The sequence below is a fragment of the Ptychodera flava genome, chromosome 12, assembly GCF_041260155.1.
Source record: "Ptychodera flava strain L36383 chromosome 12, AS_Pfla_20210202, whole genome shotgun sequence".
Classification (NCBI taxonomy): domain Eukaryota; kingdom Metazoa; phylum Hemichordata; class Enteropneusta; family Ptychoderidae; genus Ptychodera; species Ptychodera flava.
The window spans coordinates 4543577-4557874 of NC_091939.1; the positions used below are offsets into that span (position 1 = coordinate 4543577).

Here is a 14298-nt window from a genome sequence, read left to right on the forward strand (position 1 = left end):
TTGTGGGGTTTTCTTTTCCATAAATTCGACCAAAAAAATGTAGGAAGAGGTTTGTATAAGCGCTTGCTGTGTAATCACAGTCGTCTGCCCAGATGGTTTATGTTCATGGAAAGGGCAAAACTATTGAGCGATAGGAAAGCTCTCTGTGCTATCTTCCTAAAATGCGACCACGAACAGCTGTTTACAAAACGTTTAACCACAGAAATGTGAAAACAATACCAAAAGTTGAATAATTTCGATTGAGCAATTGGCGATATGAGTCGTTTCCGAAAAAATCCACTCAAAGGCATGGGAGAGTGGCTTCATTTCAACGCTAATTGTGGAGCCGAGATGAAATCCCCGTACAGTCTGGTCCAATTTGAAGGGCGATGGTTATTTATTTCGAGGTCGTCTGAATGCTGAGAAATACCCACACATAGTACAAAATGAAAATTGCCGCGACTATTTTTTGACGAAAAACTAATTGTAACGTTTTCCCAGGCTGTCTAGGCGGAACCCACTCCTCGTCCGTCAACCGAGAGAATAAATTGATCCATAAATCAAACCTGGTATACTACGTGTACGTCGATCGCTGAATATACAATGCGCCACGTCCTTGGCTGGACGTTTTTTGGTATAGATTGGAGGTGGACAGTCTATCATGTTTAAGCGCAGAAAATTTTGTTGAAGTTGGTGTTTCAATAAAATATACTAAGAGTAATTTTTACTATGTACTTGGACTAAAGGAACAGAGTGATGTGTATATTGTATATCTTGCATATGCAATTCCATTGCTTGACGGTCACTGTTCATTCATTTATTCGAAAAAACTTTTTGAACTCAGTGAACATTAACGCCATATTTCATCAAACGTTGACTATATTTACCACTGACAACAGAGAGCCAACCCCCCCCCCCCCCTCCCTCTGCTGTTTCTGAATTTATGGGCAATATTCTCAGAGATTCTCGCCAAATGCGAAAATTTGATAGAGCCCTGAACGATCTGGGACAGCTGGACAGCTACCCCGGCCAGACGTTGCCGTCTTCTCGACTTGAAAATATATCCAAATCAAATAGTTAAACCACAAACTCGGGTCAAGAGCGTCGTTTAATTACATTTGCTAGGTTAAATAATTATGCCGTGATGTTTCTAATGGCTGGTAATTAACGATCACTTTTCTTGTGCCATGGTGGACGGCCACCATTCAGCGCATATTCGCAAATGACGACATAATCTTTTGGAACACGCCCGAGAAAAACATAAAGACTGTGGTAAACATATGATCGGCGCAGTGCTGGCCCTATCACCAGACGACAGGGGAATGGAAAGCGCGCCATTTGATCGAAATGCATAGCAGTCCACACACATACACAACAAAACGAGATTCAACGCACGTATCAGTGAATTTCGAGACTCGTCTTTTCTTTCTTTTTTTTCTTTTTCCCTATTTTTGTTTAAAAGATTACCATTGCATCCACCACGGGGTGCCACGAGTGCGAGGTAAGATATATTGTATCTCCAACTAGGGCGGATTCGATGTCGAGACGCGATGAAATATTTGAGATTATTGGAAAGCGGTACGAGGCAGCGAGATGTCTGTTTTGAAAACCAGCGGCGGTTTGTTTTTGCACATGCTGGTCGTCGGCAAGAAAGACGCAGTTTGCCACGAGATCCGAGCGCACCGACGGCACGCTGAGACATTTCCCTTCAGCCGCATCAAACTGTTGTCAAATGCTTTTTCAAGAAAGAATGCGCAAAAAAGCGACCTTGCTCTGAATAACGTTTCCTGTGCTTTTAAGAGTGGCTTTTACTCATGCAAATCCCCCGTCTCTTTTGAACCCGTTATGACCAGACAGCTAGATGTTTGAACGATGCGTGTTTGTGGGCTCTCCAGCGAAAAGAAATGAGAGTGTGCCCTTTTGTGCATTAGTCATATGGAAAACACGGAAAACGGAATTCGCGTCAGTGGGAACTCATTGGACTGTCGACCGTTGCCACGAGAAAAAAAAACCCAACTTCCATACAATATGGAAAGTAAATTCAAATATAACTCTACCAACGTTAATGGCAAAAAAACTATGCGTATGTATAATAGAATAGCAAAGACTCCAACCAAGGAAGCCCTATATAATTGTCAATGTCGCTGACGTGGTTGTACTTCCCCTACAGTACAGGATGCAACCTCTTCGGAAGATAATTAAGCAGCGCGATTACACACAAATTTATGCAACATCAAATACAATTTTCATATTTCTCAACTAACGGTCTTTTCGACATAGCTTGCAACAAGGCTTTCATTTCTTGAGAATCTTTGCCAAGTCCGTGAGTCATAACCAGGAAATAAACTAACCAACCATCATCGAGGTTTCGGGTCACCATTTTGAAATTATTTTTCTGTGCCAGAAAACAAATAATTATGCTTGTTCATCAAATATACACGGGACTTCGCAGGTCGTAATTAGGCTTTTCTGCAGGAGATCCGCTGTTACCCTGGTGAACATATGCTTGCCTTCAATGTAGAGCTATTAAGTCGCAAAACATTTTGGATGCACACGTGTTTCTGTAAAATTGAAGTAAATTTCATGGATGTTCATTTCACTAGACTCTATCGGTCAGCGCAGTTTTTACTCAGTAACACATTATAAACCGGGGGCGAGTCAGCAAGCCCTCCTTGTAGTAAGCATCCTGTCTCCCTTGCTTTTCACGAAATACACCATTCTAACCGGAACTCTTACATAATTTTACAAAAGAAATTTGCCGTCGTTGAACTTGTACCCAAAAAGCGACTCGCACCTCAAGGCGAGAATGATAGACACGTCATTCCGTGTGGTTCAGGGAAAACGATCCTCTTTTCCCTGCGCCCGCGGGGGCGGAATTTCTACCCTGGCGAACATGTTGAATACAAACAGCCATGTCATAAACATAGGAATAGCTACCGCGCACTGAACAAATATGCAGGCACTTTGGTCCCTTTTTTACCGGGATGTCACCATAAATTTACTCTTTTAACAAAGACCTGAAAAGGACACGAATACCGACGGAGCAGGAGCGTGCTGGTCCACCAGGCACGAGTTGAAAAATAACCACGTAATGTATTTTAATAATTTAACTGAGATAATGAAGAATTTTACCTTCTGTGAACAATGAGTGCCAAGCGTTAAAGGAATTTTTACAGCCCATAGAGACGTGCTGATGACGCTTACACGATATACATGAGAAAACCCCAGGTTTGCATAAAAACCGCCCTGTAACCTGTGAATTTGACAATTTCCCATTGTGACCCGCTTTTGACCCTTGGAGCAGGGAACACAAAAGAAAGCATGCGTCAAGATCAACATTTGTAAGAAAGTTTAGCTCCGAGTATAATGCGTGTAACCCTTTCAACATTACCGGCGAACGATGCTAATCTCTAGACTAAGCGGAACATGGTTTGAAAACGTATTCATCAATACTTTCTTATCATTGTACAATCCCATCGAAGCATTTAACTTGTCTCTTATAATTCTACGAAAATTACTTACTACCAGGGTCCGTTGACGTTTCAGTTTTTCCCAGAAACACTCAGTATTGATTTATACTATTTTCCTTTCTGTTAAATAAATAAAATTAATCTGACAGTTCTTCCATTTCGGGAGACTTCACCCGCCAAAGCCGTTCCACATGCAGAAAAACGTATGTATCGCGTGTGCTAGAGTTGAGTTATTTACTGAGTTGGTTGCTTCATGAAGCCACCAAGGTAGCTCCACGGTTGGTTAAACAGTGTGTAGATAGATGTCCCCCCTATTGTCAATCGTCAGTCCCTCCCCTCGCATTCTTTTGCAATGTGTGAAGATCGTCCCGCTGACCAGGTACATATGAATAGAACTCGGACTTGAAGGAAAGCGTGCTGGTGATGCTATCTTTGAATGTATCTCATTGCAGACATCGAGTTTTAGATGTTTGCACGACGTATAGCATTCCGGCTTTTTATTTTCCTATTTCTCTCAATGCACCGACTAATCGATTCTCATTTTCATGATGTGAAAGCAAGACGAGTGAAAATTGTATACAACAAAAAATGTCGAGATTATGGAAATGTTCTGAAATTGAAAACCATCAAATTTTATTGGATTGAAGAGGGGAAAAGGAATAGGAGACCCGTACATTTACGTTGGATGTCGGTCATGCGCGGAAGAAGTATGGGTTTCAATTACAACCCCAAGCTGTGAGTTGCATATCTGACGACATCCATAGCGTGCCCTTTATCGGTGATCTTAGAAGTGCGTACACGCAAGTGGGAGCCTCGGGGCCAGTGCGCTCCCCGCGGGAAGGGGGAAACATTGCGAGGTCGGAAACTTAAGTACCAGCCGAATCTAAAGGCGGGTAAGAGGAAAGACAAGCCGCCGGGTTCGGATCACTGGCTTGTAACCGGGGCGAATACCTTATTGTAATTTTTTCGAGTTGACCCATGCCCATCACTTTTCCCAGTGGAAGCTCTGCTGGTAAAGAACTGCCCATTATAGATGGCTTCAGATTCGCAGTTCAATGCACACACTTTACGCGGAAGTATCAAATCTGACATTATCAAGTTTTGCTTCTTCACAAGCTGTCGCTTTCTATTTCTTTGATACCAGTTACGCTCGGGTTACATTCGCCCGAAAGTGTTTACCTCGCATCGTTATACTATCAGGTTTATTGTTGTTGCTGTTGTTGTTGTTGTTGTTGTTATTGTAAAAGTTTGTTAAGAAGCCCAAATTTATTTTATCCTATGATAAATTCTCAAATCCAGTAGTACAGGGGAAACGCGTTTGAAGCAGTATGCGTAGCAAAAACGGTTTACACGACAAAATATTTTCTCGAGAATCCGAAAAAGAATCAGAACATTTTAACGAAAACTGCTGACTTGTCCTTTCGACGAAAAAATAAACATTTCGGCAGTTGTCACCATGGAAACAAATTTTAGCTGAACTTTTCGAACAAAACGGTAACTCTCCTTCGAAATGCAGTCTAAGAAAAAGGCATGTTTCATGGATACGTCGCACACTTTGAAAACCTTTTTTCATAATATATGCAAAAGTGATCATATTTTGTCTTCAAATTTGCCGCTAAACACCGACCAGCTGAGTGCTTGCGAAGCGCTACCTCGTTTTAATTGGGTAATTCCCGATAACTCATCGACCCTCGTCGGGTCTGATGTGTTCTCAAGTGAGAGACAACGAGAAACCACAGCCATCCTTCAGGGCCGAGGACAAAACAAAAAATCGAAAATGTTACAACTAAATGAGAAACCTGAGAGGTTGGCCATTTTGAAAAACAAAAGTGGTCACATATTAAAATTACAGGTTCAGACGAATGCCGACATATGGCAAGATTGGGCTTCTGCCTGTTTTCCCGCGGCAGTTTGTCTGATGTGGGTGTAGTTTGCGCAGCTCTATGTCTCTGGTTTCGGGGGGTGATTGCATGCACGCCTGCGTTGTAATTCACCATACCGGAATAAAAAGAAAGTATTTTCAAAGAGCAATGGCGATTTGCACGTTTCACTGGCCGCGATGAGTTTCACGTAGCAACGAGCAGACATAACACGAAGGAATACCGGGGATTTCTTTCTCCCTCAATTCCCGCATACGAGAAACGCCATCACGTGACAGCTTGGATCTAAAAAAAAAATAACTGATATGCTGGAATATGGTCGAGTCCTGGTCAAGAATTTAAACGGGTTGTTATTTCCGATACTGCACCGCAACTTTTGATACTCTTCATAAATCCACGTGACTGAATCTCCACCCGGATTTCAACTGTTAACGCACCAACCAATAATTTTCGAATTCCTCACACGAACCACTTTCCATCGTCGAGAAGCTGACAGATTCGGGAAAAGTAACTCGTGGTGTTGGGAACTAAGGGACCCCTTTTGTCATGCTATTGTTGGAAAATGTATTGGCGATTCAATTTCTGTTTTATCAGTGTGCGCAATTTCTCTCAATTTGACGCTAGCATTAAATCCCCCCTTGCCGTGTGCTCTCTGCATCTCTAAGTACCCCACCGTCATGTATTTGCAGAGGTTTGACGGCGTTGTCAAATATATGAAGCATCTGTGCACATCAGTGGAGCTCGCCTAACATGATAAAATGTTCGATTACAAGCATGCTTCGTTTGACGTCCAGTTTGCGTTTCTCCAAGCGCCGTTACCTTTTTCATCGGGCGTATCACGCGTTAAAAGGGCTTAGATAGCAAATTCTTTAGTTTGTTGTCAATGAAGTCGAACTAATAACGAACAGTGCAGGCGATTGGAAAAAAAAACTCGAGAGCCGAAACTTCGTATTCAAAAGCGTACCTAATTCTCCAGGGGGAAGAAGCCACCCTGTTCTTTGCATGTGGTAAGACGGTGGAAGCCTGGTGTCGGTTTGAACGGATAGAACTTGTCAGTTCTCAGAATGACAAATTATATGTCTTTCTAATAGTGAATAATATCGCATATAATTGTTCCTACCTGAATAACTCGCATATTAAGTCCGGTTTCCTGAGCCAGTTGCTCTCGAATGTGTCGTGTGGGTTTTGGCGTGGCATTGAATGCTGCTTTTAAGGTTTCCAACTGTTTAGCTTTGATAGTGGTACGTGGTCCCCGTCGTTTAGTTCCTGTAACGTTATTTGAGTCCGTATTCTCATTGTTCGTCGGAGTGGTGGCGGGCGTTCCGTTATTCATGCCACCGTTGTTATTTGTGTTTAAGTCACCGTTCGTGTGGGAGCCGTCGTTCGAGTTCGTACTCGGCTCCACGCTCTCGCTTATCGACGACAGGTCGTCCTTGTCGTCTTCGTCCTCCTCCAAGTCCCCCTGCGTCGGCGGTGTCGGCTGGCTCTCCGTGTCGTCCATCGGCGTCTGCGCCGGCGGGGGGACGGGTGCCGACGGAGGGGGCGCCGGCGTGGCCGGTTGGTTCACCAGACTCGGTGGGCTGTGCAGAAGTGAGTTGACATTTCCGTTTGAAAGGCCGAAGCCGTTCGAGTTGACCACTCCATTGCTCAGATGACCTCCAACGAGATCCGTCTCAGGTGAATCTGCTGTGAAGAGAGAGAGAGGAAGAAAAAATAAACACTCGTAATTTTATTGGCGAAAAGTACACTAAGGGGTACTTGCTAATTTCATTTGTTTTATTGCAGATCCCCTCAGAGAGAGGTCATCAGCAATGTACAAATCGAAATTTATTACCCCCCGATAAACAATTGACGCTGCAGTAGGTCGGTACGTAATGCTTAGTGAAAGCTTTCAAAAAGGCTAAATTCTGATTTATAAGCACACTGGAATCGAACACGCACGTGGCGCTGATCGATATTTGCATGTTGCTTTATTTCCACCCCCACCTCTAACCCATCGAGAGGGAGTATGTACACCTAAAAACCGCCGCGAAATACATGCTGGCAAACACGCTACATGAATGGGTTGAGAGCCTGCCTTGCTCCTATGAGACCCACCAGAAGTCGCAAAATGGTGTGTAGGTAGTGCGGTCTGCGATCTGCCAGTGCGTATATAGACAATGGGGATACTTGGCAGGGCCAATGTTGACAGATCGACAATCCCAGAGCGTGAGTTCGCATAGAGTTGGGCATCATGCACACCGAAAAGGGAAAATAACATGGTATAGATGTCGAGCTGGGGGGACTTTTCTGTCGAGGGATTTGTCATAGAGGGTCTGTCCCTTAGGAATTCACTGGTTTGGCTCACGCGAGGCTCGGATGCTGCCGCTTCGATTTCTCCAATATAGTGCGGTAGTCACAATTTTCCCAATTTTAATTTCATTTAAACATTTAGTATACAGGATCCACACTTATGTTTATCGTTGTCGTTTACCACTGCCATTCGTTGCTGGGGAAAGATTAGCTATCGACTATGAAAGTCAAATCACATACGTCCCCCCCCCGTTCGTAAGTTTGCCCATCCAAACATACACCATAGTGTTTCACAACATAAACCCTCCAGTGGACCCATAGATATCAAACTGAATTTCAGCCAACTTTTTGACAGAATATATCACAGAGTGTCCCGTCGTGGAGGTAGATTGGGAGGCGGTAATCGAGAGCCGTTGGTTACCACTTAAACTTCGAATTCTCAGGAAAAAAAACGATAGGTATGACTCCAAGCTCTAATATCATTAACCCTATCCGGTCATTACTTGCCGTAATTGTTTCAGTGAAAAAAACATCGCGTGCAACAGAAGACGGTGAACAATAGCGGCTCCACATTCCGTGCAAGTCATTTTACAATTGCATGTCTTCCCAAGCACCAGAATAACCCTGTTGATATTTACATGTATGAAACTATAAATATAATTTAATGTCACGGTACGTTCGTTCCAGCTCACTTTTTGTTGTGTGTGTTTATCTTTCGCCTACGATACCCAAACGAGAATATACCCCGATGTTTACAAAAGAACTTACGGCTAGCCCATACGGAAATAGTCGCTGGTAATATAAAGAGTTTCAGCCATGCATTTCGGTATGAATTTGTCCACGTCTTCAGAATGTTGCGAGGAACTAAATTTGTCTGTCCCACTACAAATACACCGATTGTGCACTTAACATCGGCGACTTTCTCTCGACAGCTTGGTGCGCTTTCCTCGAAGGAAACTCGCCATTTCAAGTTTTAAAATGACGTTCATATGGTCGCTATAAAAGGACCTCTACGGTTCGAATGGACATGGAAAGAAAACGACAATATCTTGTCGATTTTTCCTTTTCTTTTAAAATGTTGCAACACTTTCATGCGACTGTGGAGGCCAAAACGAACGAAGTGGGAACACGGTCGATGTTTACGGCCAATATTACGTGCGTATATCCGTGCGATGACAGACAAAACGATACGATTGGCATTCTGGTCGCTGTTAGCAGTCATGCTGTATGATATTATGACCAAGATTCAACAACAAAGAGTTAGCGAGGCTAGAGGTGCCCCGGGCGACGGCACTTGGAGCCGATTTATCATCGTAGAACCTGGAGTGACACCGTATTTGTTAAGCAATAATGCACACACAAGGTATTGAGAGGAGAGAGAGAGAGAGAGAGAGAGAGAGAGAGAGAGAGAGAGAGAGAGCGCGCGCGCACAGCCGCATTGAGACCTGGTACCGACAGACAGCTTGAACGCCCACCGGTACGTTCACACAAATCCCCTGGTGGGTTCTCGCAGGCAACGAGATCAGCTAGGCCTTTCCAGCCGCGCTCCATACGGCGATGGTTTGTAGATAAGCCTTGTTGAAAGGGCAAATGAAACCTGCCGCCAAGTGTTGTAATTATCGATACTAACGATCACACTATCTCAAACATGTTTCCGAATGGGAACAGTCTCCTTCCCATCGGGGTCCCCGAGCTTGTCGTGGGAATAGGCCCTCGTGTAACGCTATACACCGGCCGATGCCACTCATCAATTTTTGGTCGCCAAACCCTGTGTTTCTACCAATTCAGAATCTCAATACCGCTATATATCTAGAAACTATCAAAGCGCTTGTATATAGTGCCATAAAGAAACAAAATAGAGCGTATTTCCTCAACCCGATCACTTTGATGCACCAGTACGTCAGATTTTGTCCAAAAATAGAATTTAAAAATATAACTTTCAATCAATCTGTGGACCTGAATAATTAATAATTCTTTGTGATTAATACTTACACAGTTTGACCGAGTGCGCTCTTTGGAGGTTAGTATTGGTACGAACGCAAAATGGTTGTGTTGTCAACAACCTGGGGACAGACGCTCAGGCACACACGCTGACGCACAAACAGTATCTAGATGTTTACCTCGATTTAGGCGTTACAAACTCCGCTCGAATCTAGTTGTTAGGTCATTTTAATGCGCGGAAAGGCATTACAGACCTGGCCACAAAGGCTTTTTTTAACAAATAGCGGCAGCACCATTTCTCAGAGCATCGTGCTTAATCGTTGCGATCTAGCACAGATGAAACAATCGGTTTCCTCTGGCTGCAAGGAGACCCCTCAACCCATGGAAAACGCGTCAAAATGCTGTATCGATTTTTCCTTTAGACAACCGTTACACCTTCGGGTGAGTGTATGTCACTGCACACTTCCAAGTGCACAAATGCTATTTGTACACATATTTTGGGACTTTATTCGCCGTCATTCGGTGTACGGTTTCGCCAGACTAACTTTCGACTCTTCATCGATTGCGTAAAATACATTATCACTGTTGAAAACACTCGTGAGTTGTTCAACTCATGAGAGAGATGCTTCAACCTAAGTGCATGCATGGCGCTTCCAAATGATTTAAATTGTGATCTACCTACATAAAAGAAGCAAAGAATTGCATTTACTGTCAACGAAGGGCGTTCAGTCAGTCAAAAAGACGACGAAAGTGTCCCCTTTAAAAATCGTACGCACGCACACCGGCAGCTACAACATACTGCTGCAGTATATACGTCATTAGTAAACTTCATATCTTGCTGATGGTAATAATTATCACGCTTGTGCGATTTCCCCCCTTGGATGGTAAAAACTCGTCAACCGTTCCGCGTTTCCCAGTCCTGTTGAAAACACGTAAATCCCCAGCTTTGGGGATTTGGTTGGTGAGTACGACCTTTTGGCCTGATCAGCCATGTTGGATTTGGCGAAACGTTCACCGGGGAGGCAGTATCGCCTTCGGGCGAACTACCGGGCTCCGTTGTGAGTTTGTAGCCGTCGCTTGTAAAAATTCATAATGCGAGATTTGTTGCGGTGAATCGGTACGGAACATCAGTTCTGACTTACGGCAATAAAAAGAGGGACATCATTTACGGGTAATGACTTGTCGTTAAGTAGGGCGATGGAAGCACGGTGATAAATCATTCTCAACGGCAGCGAATCTCACGTCAGGCGGCGGAGGCGAAAGTGCAAAACTCGTTCTCTCCTTGTTCTCAGAACCCGTGAACAGCAAACGTCAATAAGTTGTAAACTTCACGCTGGCAATATCGGACTTCTGGAAGAGCGGGGCGATGCCAGCAAATGGCAAATTTCTATTATTTAATTAGCGTGTGATTTGGCAGTCACTTTAAACCCATAAACAACCCTTTTCCCTAGGAGTTAAGACCCCCAAATATGCTGCCAAAAGACGGCACCGAAAATGCAAATGACCAATGAATGAATGGACATGAATCACGCAGTAATGTACTTTGGCTGGCTTTATAACACTGCAGTAATATGATTTGAAAACGAATCGTATCTAAGCGGCGTTTTTCGCGCACAGAATTCCAAATCACGGGACCACTGGTCGAGAGAGATACAAGATACGTCAATTTGTGGCTTTCTGACAAGTTTAATTTGGCGAAAGTGTTTATTTCCCTTCCTTGTGGATAGTACTAGCAGAAATGGGTTAGATGTGATGAAAATATGTCGTCCGTTGACAAAGCACACAGTATAACATGATTAGAAATTTGATTGTCCGAAAGTAATAAAAGTGTGCCTAAACACGGAATTTTCAAATTCTCTAAAAATCGTTTCAGGAGGGGACTGTTTTCTTGAAATTGAAAGTGTGTCACCACATGCCTAATAAGTTCGTCTTTTTTTAGGGAGGGGGTTAGATTCAGACCTCGATCGATAGAGCAGCTGAGTTTTGCCCCTTAACGTTGCAATTTCACTTCATTTGCAACCAGCTGTCAGGTCCTCGACTGTAGAAGTCTGCGCCCCGCTAAACTGTCAACATGAGTCAACATACAACTCGTGTATCTGGGCAGGTGCGTTTCTGTGCCGACTCAGTTCAAACTCGTCGGAAATGGTGCTCTCTGTTGAAAGCTGTGTCCCATAACCCGGGTTTCTCCATGTGTCATGTGTAGGGTGAAATGTAGAGGGGACAAAAAACACAAGTCAGGTATACAAACACAGACCCATATTCCTGTCTCTCTTACCTGACGGGGATTTACTGCTCATGTAGTCGTCTTTACAAATGAACTGGTTCTCGTCGACGACGTAGAGTTCTTCGCCTGTCGACAGTTGCTTATGACACACCATACATGTAAAACATTTGAGGTGGAACACTTGATTGCGGGCTCGACGGACTAGATCGTTGGGTGAAATGCCCTGAGAACAGCCGGCACATTTTGTACCGTATCGCCTGAAAGAAAAAGGAAAAAGTTATGTGCAATTTTTTTTCCCATTTGCTAAATAAATGCCACGGCTTTCCTCGGTGTTTGGAAGGTATGTATACATATCTTTGTATGCTTCTATGGGTTTTAACAACACGACGAGCCAACCACTTCAAATAGTATACAGAGTTCTCATTGAGTGAATGTGTTTACTAACCAGCAATCAGGATCTCCATTAACCATGCACGGGTGTGATTGAGTGGTTGAAAGGATAGCAAGAGAAACAGTCGCTGGGCAGATATGGTACTTGCATAAAACCATGAGGTGTGAAATGCACATTTGGTGAGCTCGTCATTAACTGCGTGAACAAGACAAATGAGGCCTACTTTAGAGGGTATGACACGAGAAGAGAAAGGAAAAGTGTTCTTACCTGACGAAATCGCTTCGGCAATAAAGCCTGCCATCTCTTGAAAAACACTTGTCGGTCAGTTTGGATTTGCAGTCGCAACACTGGACACAGTTCACGTGCCAAGCTCTGTCGAGTACGTTCAAGAGGAACCTGTCCAAAATAGGTCTGTCACAGCCAGCGCACAATTGAACCATGTTGCTTTTTTTCCACGGATAACAACCACGCAAATAAGTGTGTGATATACAGACTGTATATGGAATACAACAGCGGTTGGGATATATACAACGTCTTAAATCGTATTTTTTTTCTTTGTAGCTGGAAGCTGAATCCGGCTTGGTTTACAATATCTATTGATTGCTTGCTTGCTTGGAATCGAAGTATGATCACACTGTGGGGTGTTCAAGAATACACGGCTTTATTGGACGATTTTCCCGGAGTCGATTGTTGCACACCGGAGGGACACATCCACTCGGGCCAATACTCTGCTACGGTGATAGCAACCTGGTTGGATACCCTTCTTTAAGTGTGTATGTCTCACTGTCTCTCTCTCTCTGCACGCTGCGGGAGGGCTTCGTCGTGGGCTAACCACTACTTGGCTTGCCTTGTACCTATTGGGGATAGCAGCACCATGTGTACACTGTGCACGCAGCTGTTGCGGTCTGTTGTTAACAGTATTACTCGGGTACAAGTTTTTTTTTCCTCCTCGCTAAAATGGTAGACCACGTTTTGCTGCCTCCGGAGATGCTTCGCTCGTCATGTGCGATTTTGGAAGTCTATCGGCAGAGTCCATAGTACCCCAACGAACCAACTTTGTTTGCTAGTTCCAGGTTTCTGATATACACCGGTATCCACACGTATATTAAGAATGTCGGAGTTGTCAAAAACAAAAGCCGATGGCAGTGACAGTTTGCTTTCCTTCCCAGTTGCAGCTCTTAAATGTCGTGTAATTCACGCCGTACTCAGCACAGATCACGTTTGTGATTCCTCCCACCACAGAATGCAACTCTCTCTCTCTCCTGGCCTGTGTCGGTAGTTGTAGCCACTGTTATAGCGTACTACCAATTGACAGTGTCCCAATTATAACACCTCACTCTAAGCATCACACGAGTGGATCTCCTCGCTTCGGCGCTGTTTGTGTCATCACGTTGATGACTTGACAGGGCGTGGAAGCCATCGGCCAATCAGAGCGCCGTCACTAGGGAGACATTACTTCCCACCCCTTTTCTGATGTTAATTAGCTTTCTTTACAGCCAACCAGAGAGCGATGGGCGGGTGCTCTGGACTATTGTTGACATTACGTCCAGTCGCATTCACCCGTGCATGGCTTTCAGAAGCGCTTTTTTTTCGCTGTGAAAGCCTCGTGTATGTAAGCCAAACAGTTGTGTGAACCAGCTCAAGCAGATTTGCTATGCTGATGTAGCCGGTGGAGTGTTTGAACACTTATGTAACCCAGTCCAGCTTTACTTTACGCTTTCACCGAAACGTATCGAGTGTTTTCGCATGAGTTTAAATTGATACAAAAACGTAAACTATACAGCCAAGTGAAGGCAACTCAACGTTGACCTATGTCACGCCTGCTTTTATTCGATACGACTATCTATATTTGATTTTTAACAGTCGCCGCGAAACAAGGAGTTACGCTGTTTGGTTTTAGCACTTGAAGAGACTATAGTATAGAATATGTAATGTTTGTATTAAACGGCTCGAGTAGCGAACAGGCCCATCATGTCTGTCGCACTTGCAACCTTTTGGGATTTTTTTTTTTGAGGTGAACACGGCCATCTATCTTTTGGTAGCGAGAACACGTTAAGTGAGATGACAGCCTACAGACAAAACATAGACAAAGGTTGTTATATAGATTTTCATAATCAAAGT

General features: G+C 43.9%; 1 protein-coding gene across 2 annotated transcripts in view; it reads right to left on the minus strand.

Annotated features, from left to right (window-relative positions):
• The window catches only part of LOC139144754 (LIM/homeobox protein Lhx5-like), a 36323-nt gene extending 22784 nt beyond the window's left edge, over window positions 1-13539 (minus strand). The window contains exons 1-3 of one of the 2 annotated variants that reach the window (XM_070715482.1): window positions 12445-13539; window positions 11838-12043; window positions 6450-7015 (exon numbers count right to left, since the gene is read on the minus strand). In XM_070715482.1, coding sequence (XP_070571583.1) covers window positions 6450-7015; window positions 11838-12043; window positions 12445-12617 — 945 coding nt within the window. In that variant the 5' untranslated portion in view covers window positions 12618-13539. The remainder of the gene's footprint in view (window positions 1-6449; window positions 7016-11837; window positions 12044-12444) is intronic. The other variant, XM_070715483.1, reaches the window with a different exon arrangement.
• Window positions 13540-14298: the final 759 nt, after the last annotated feature.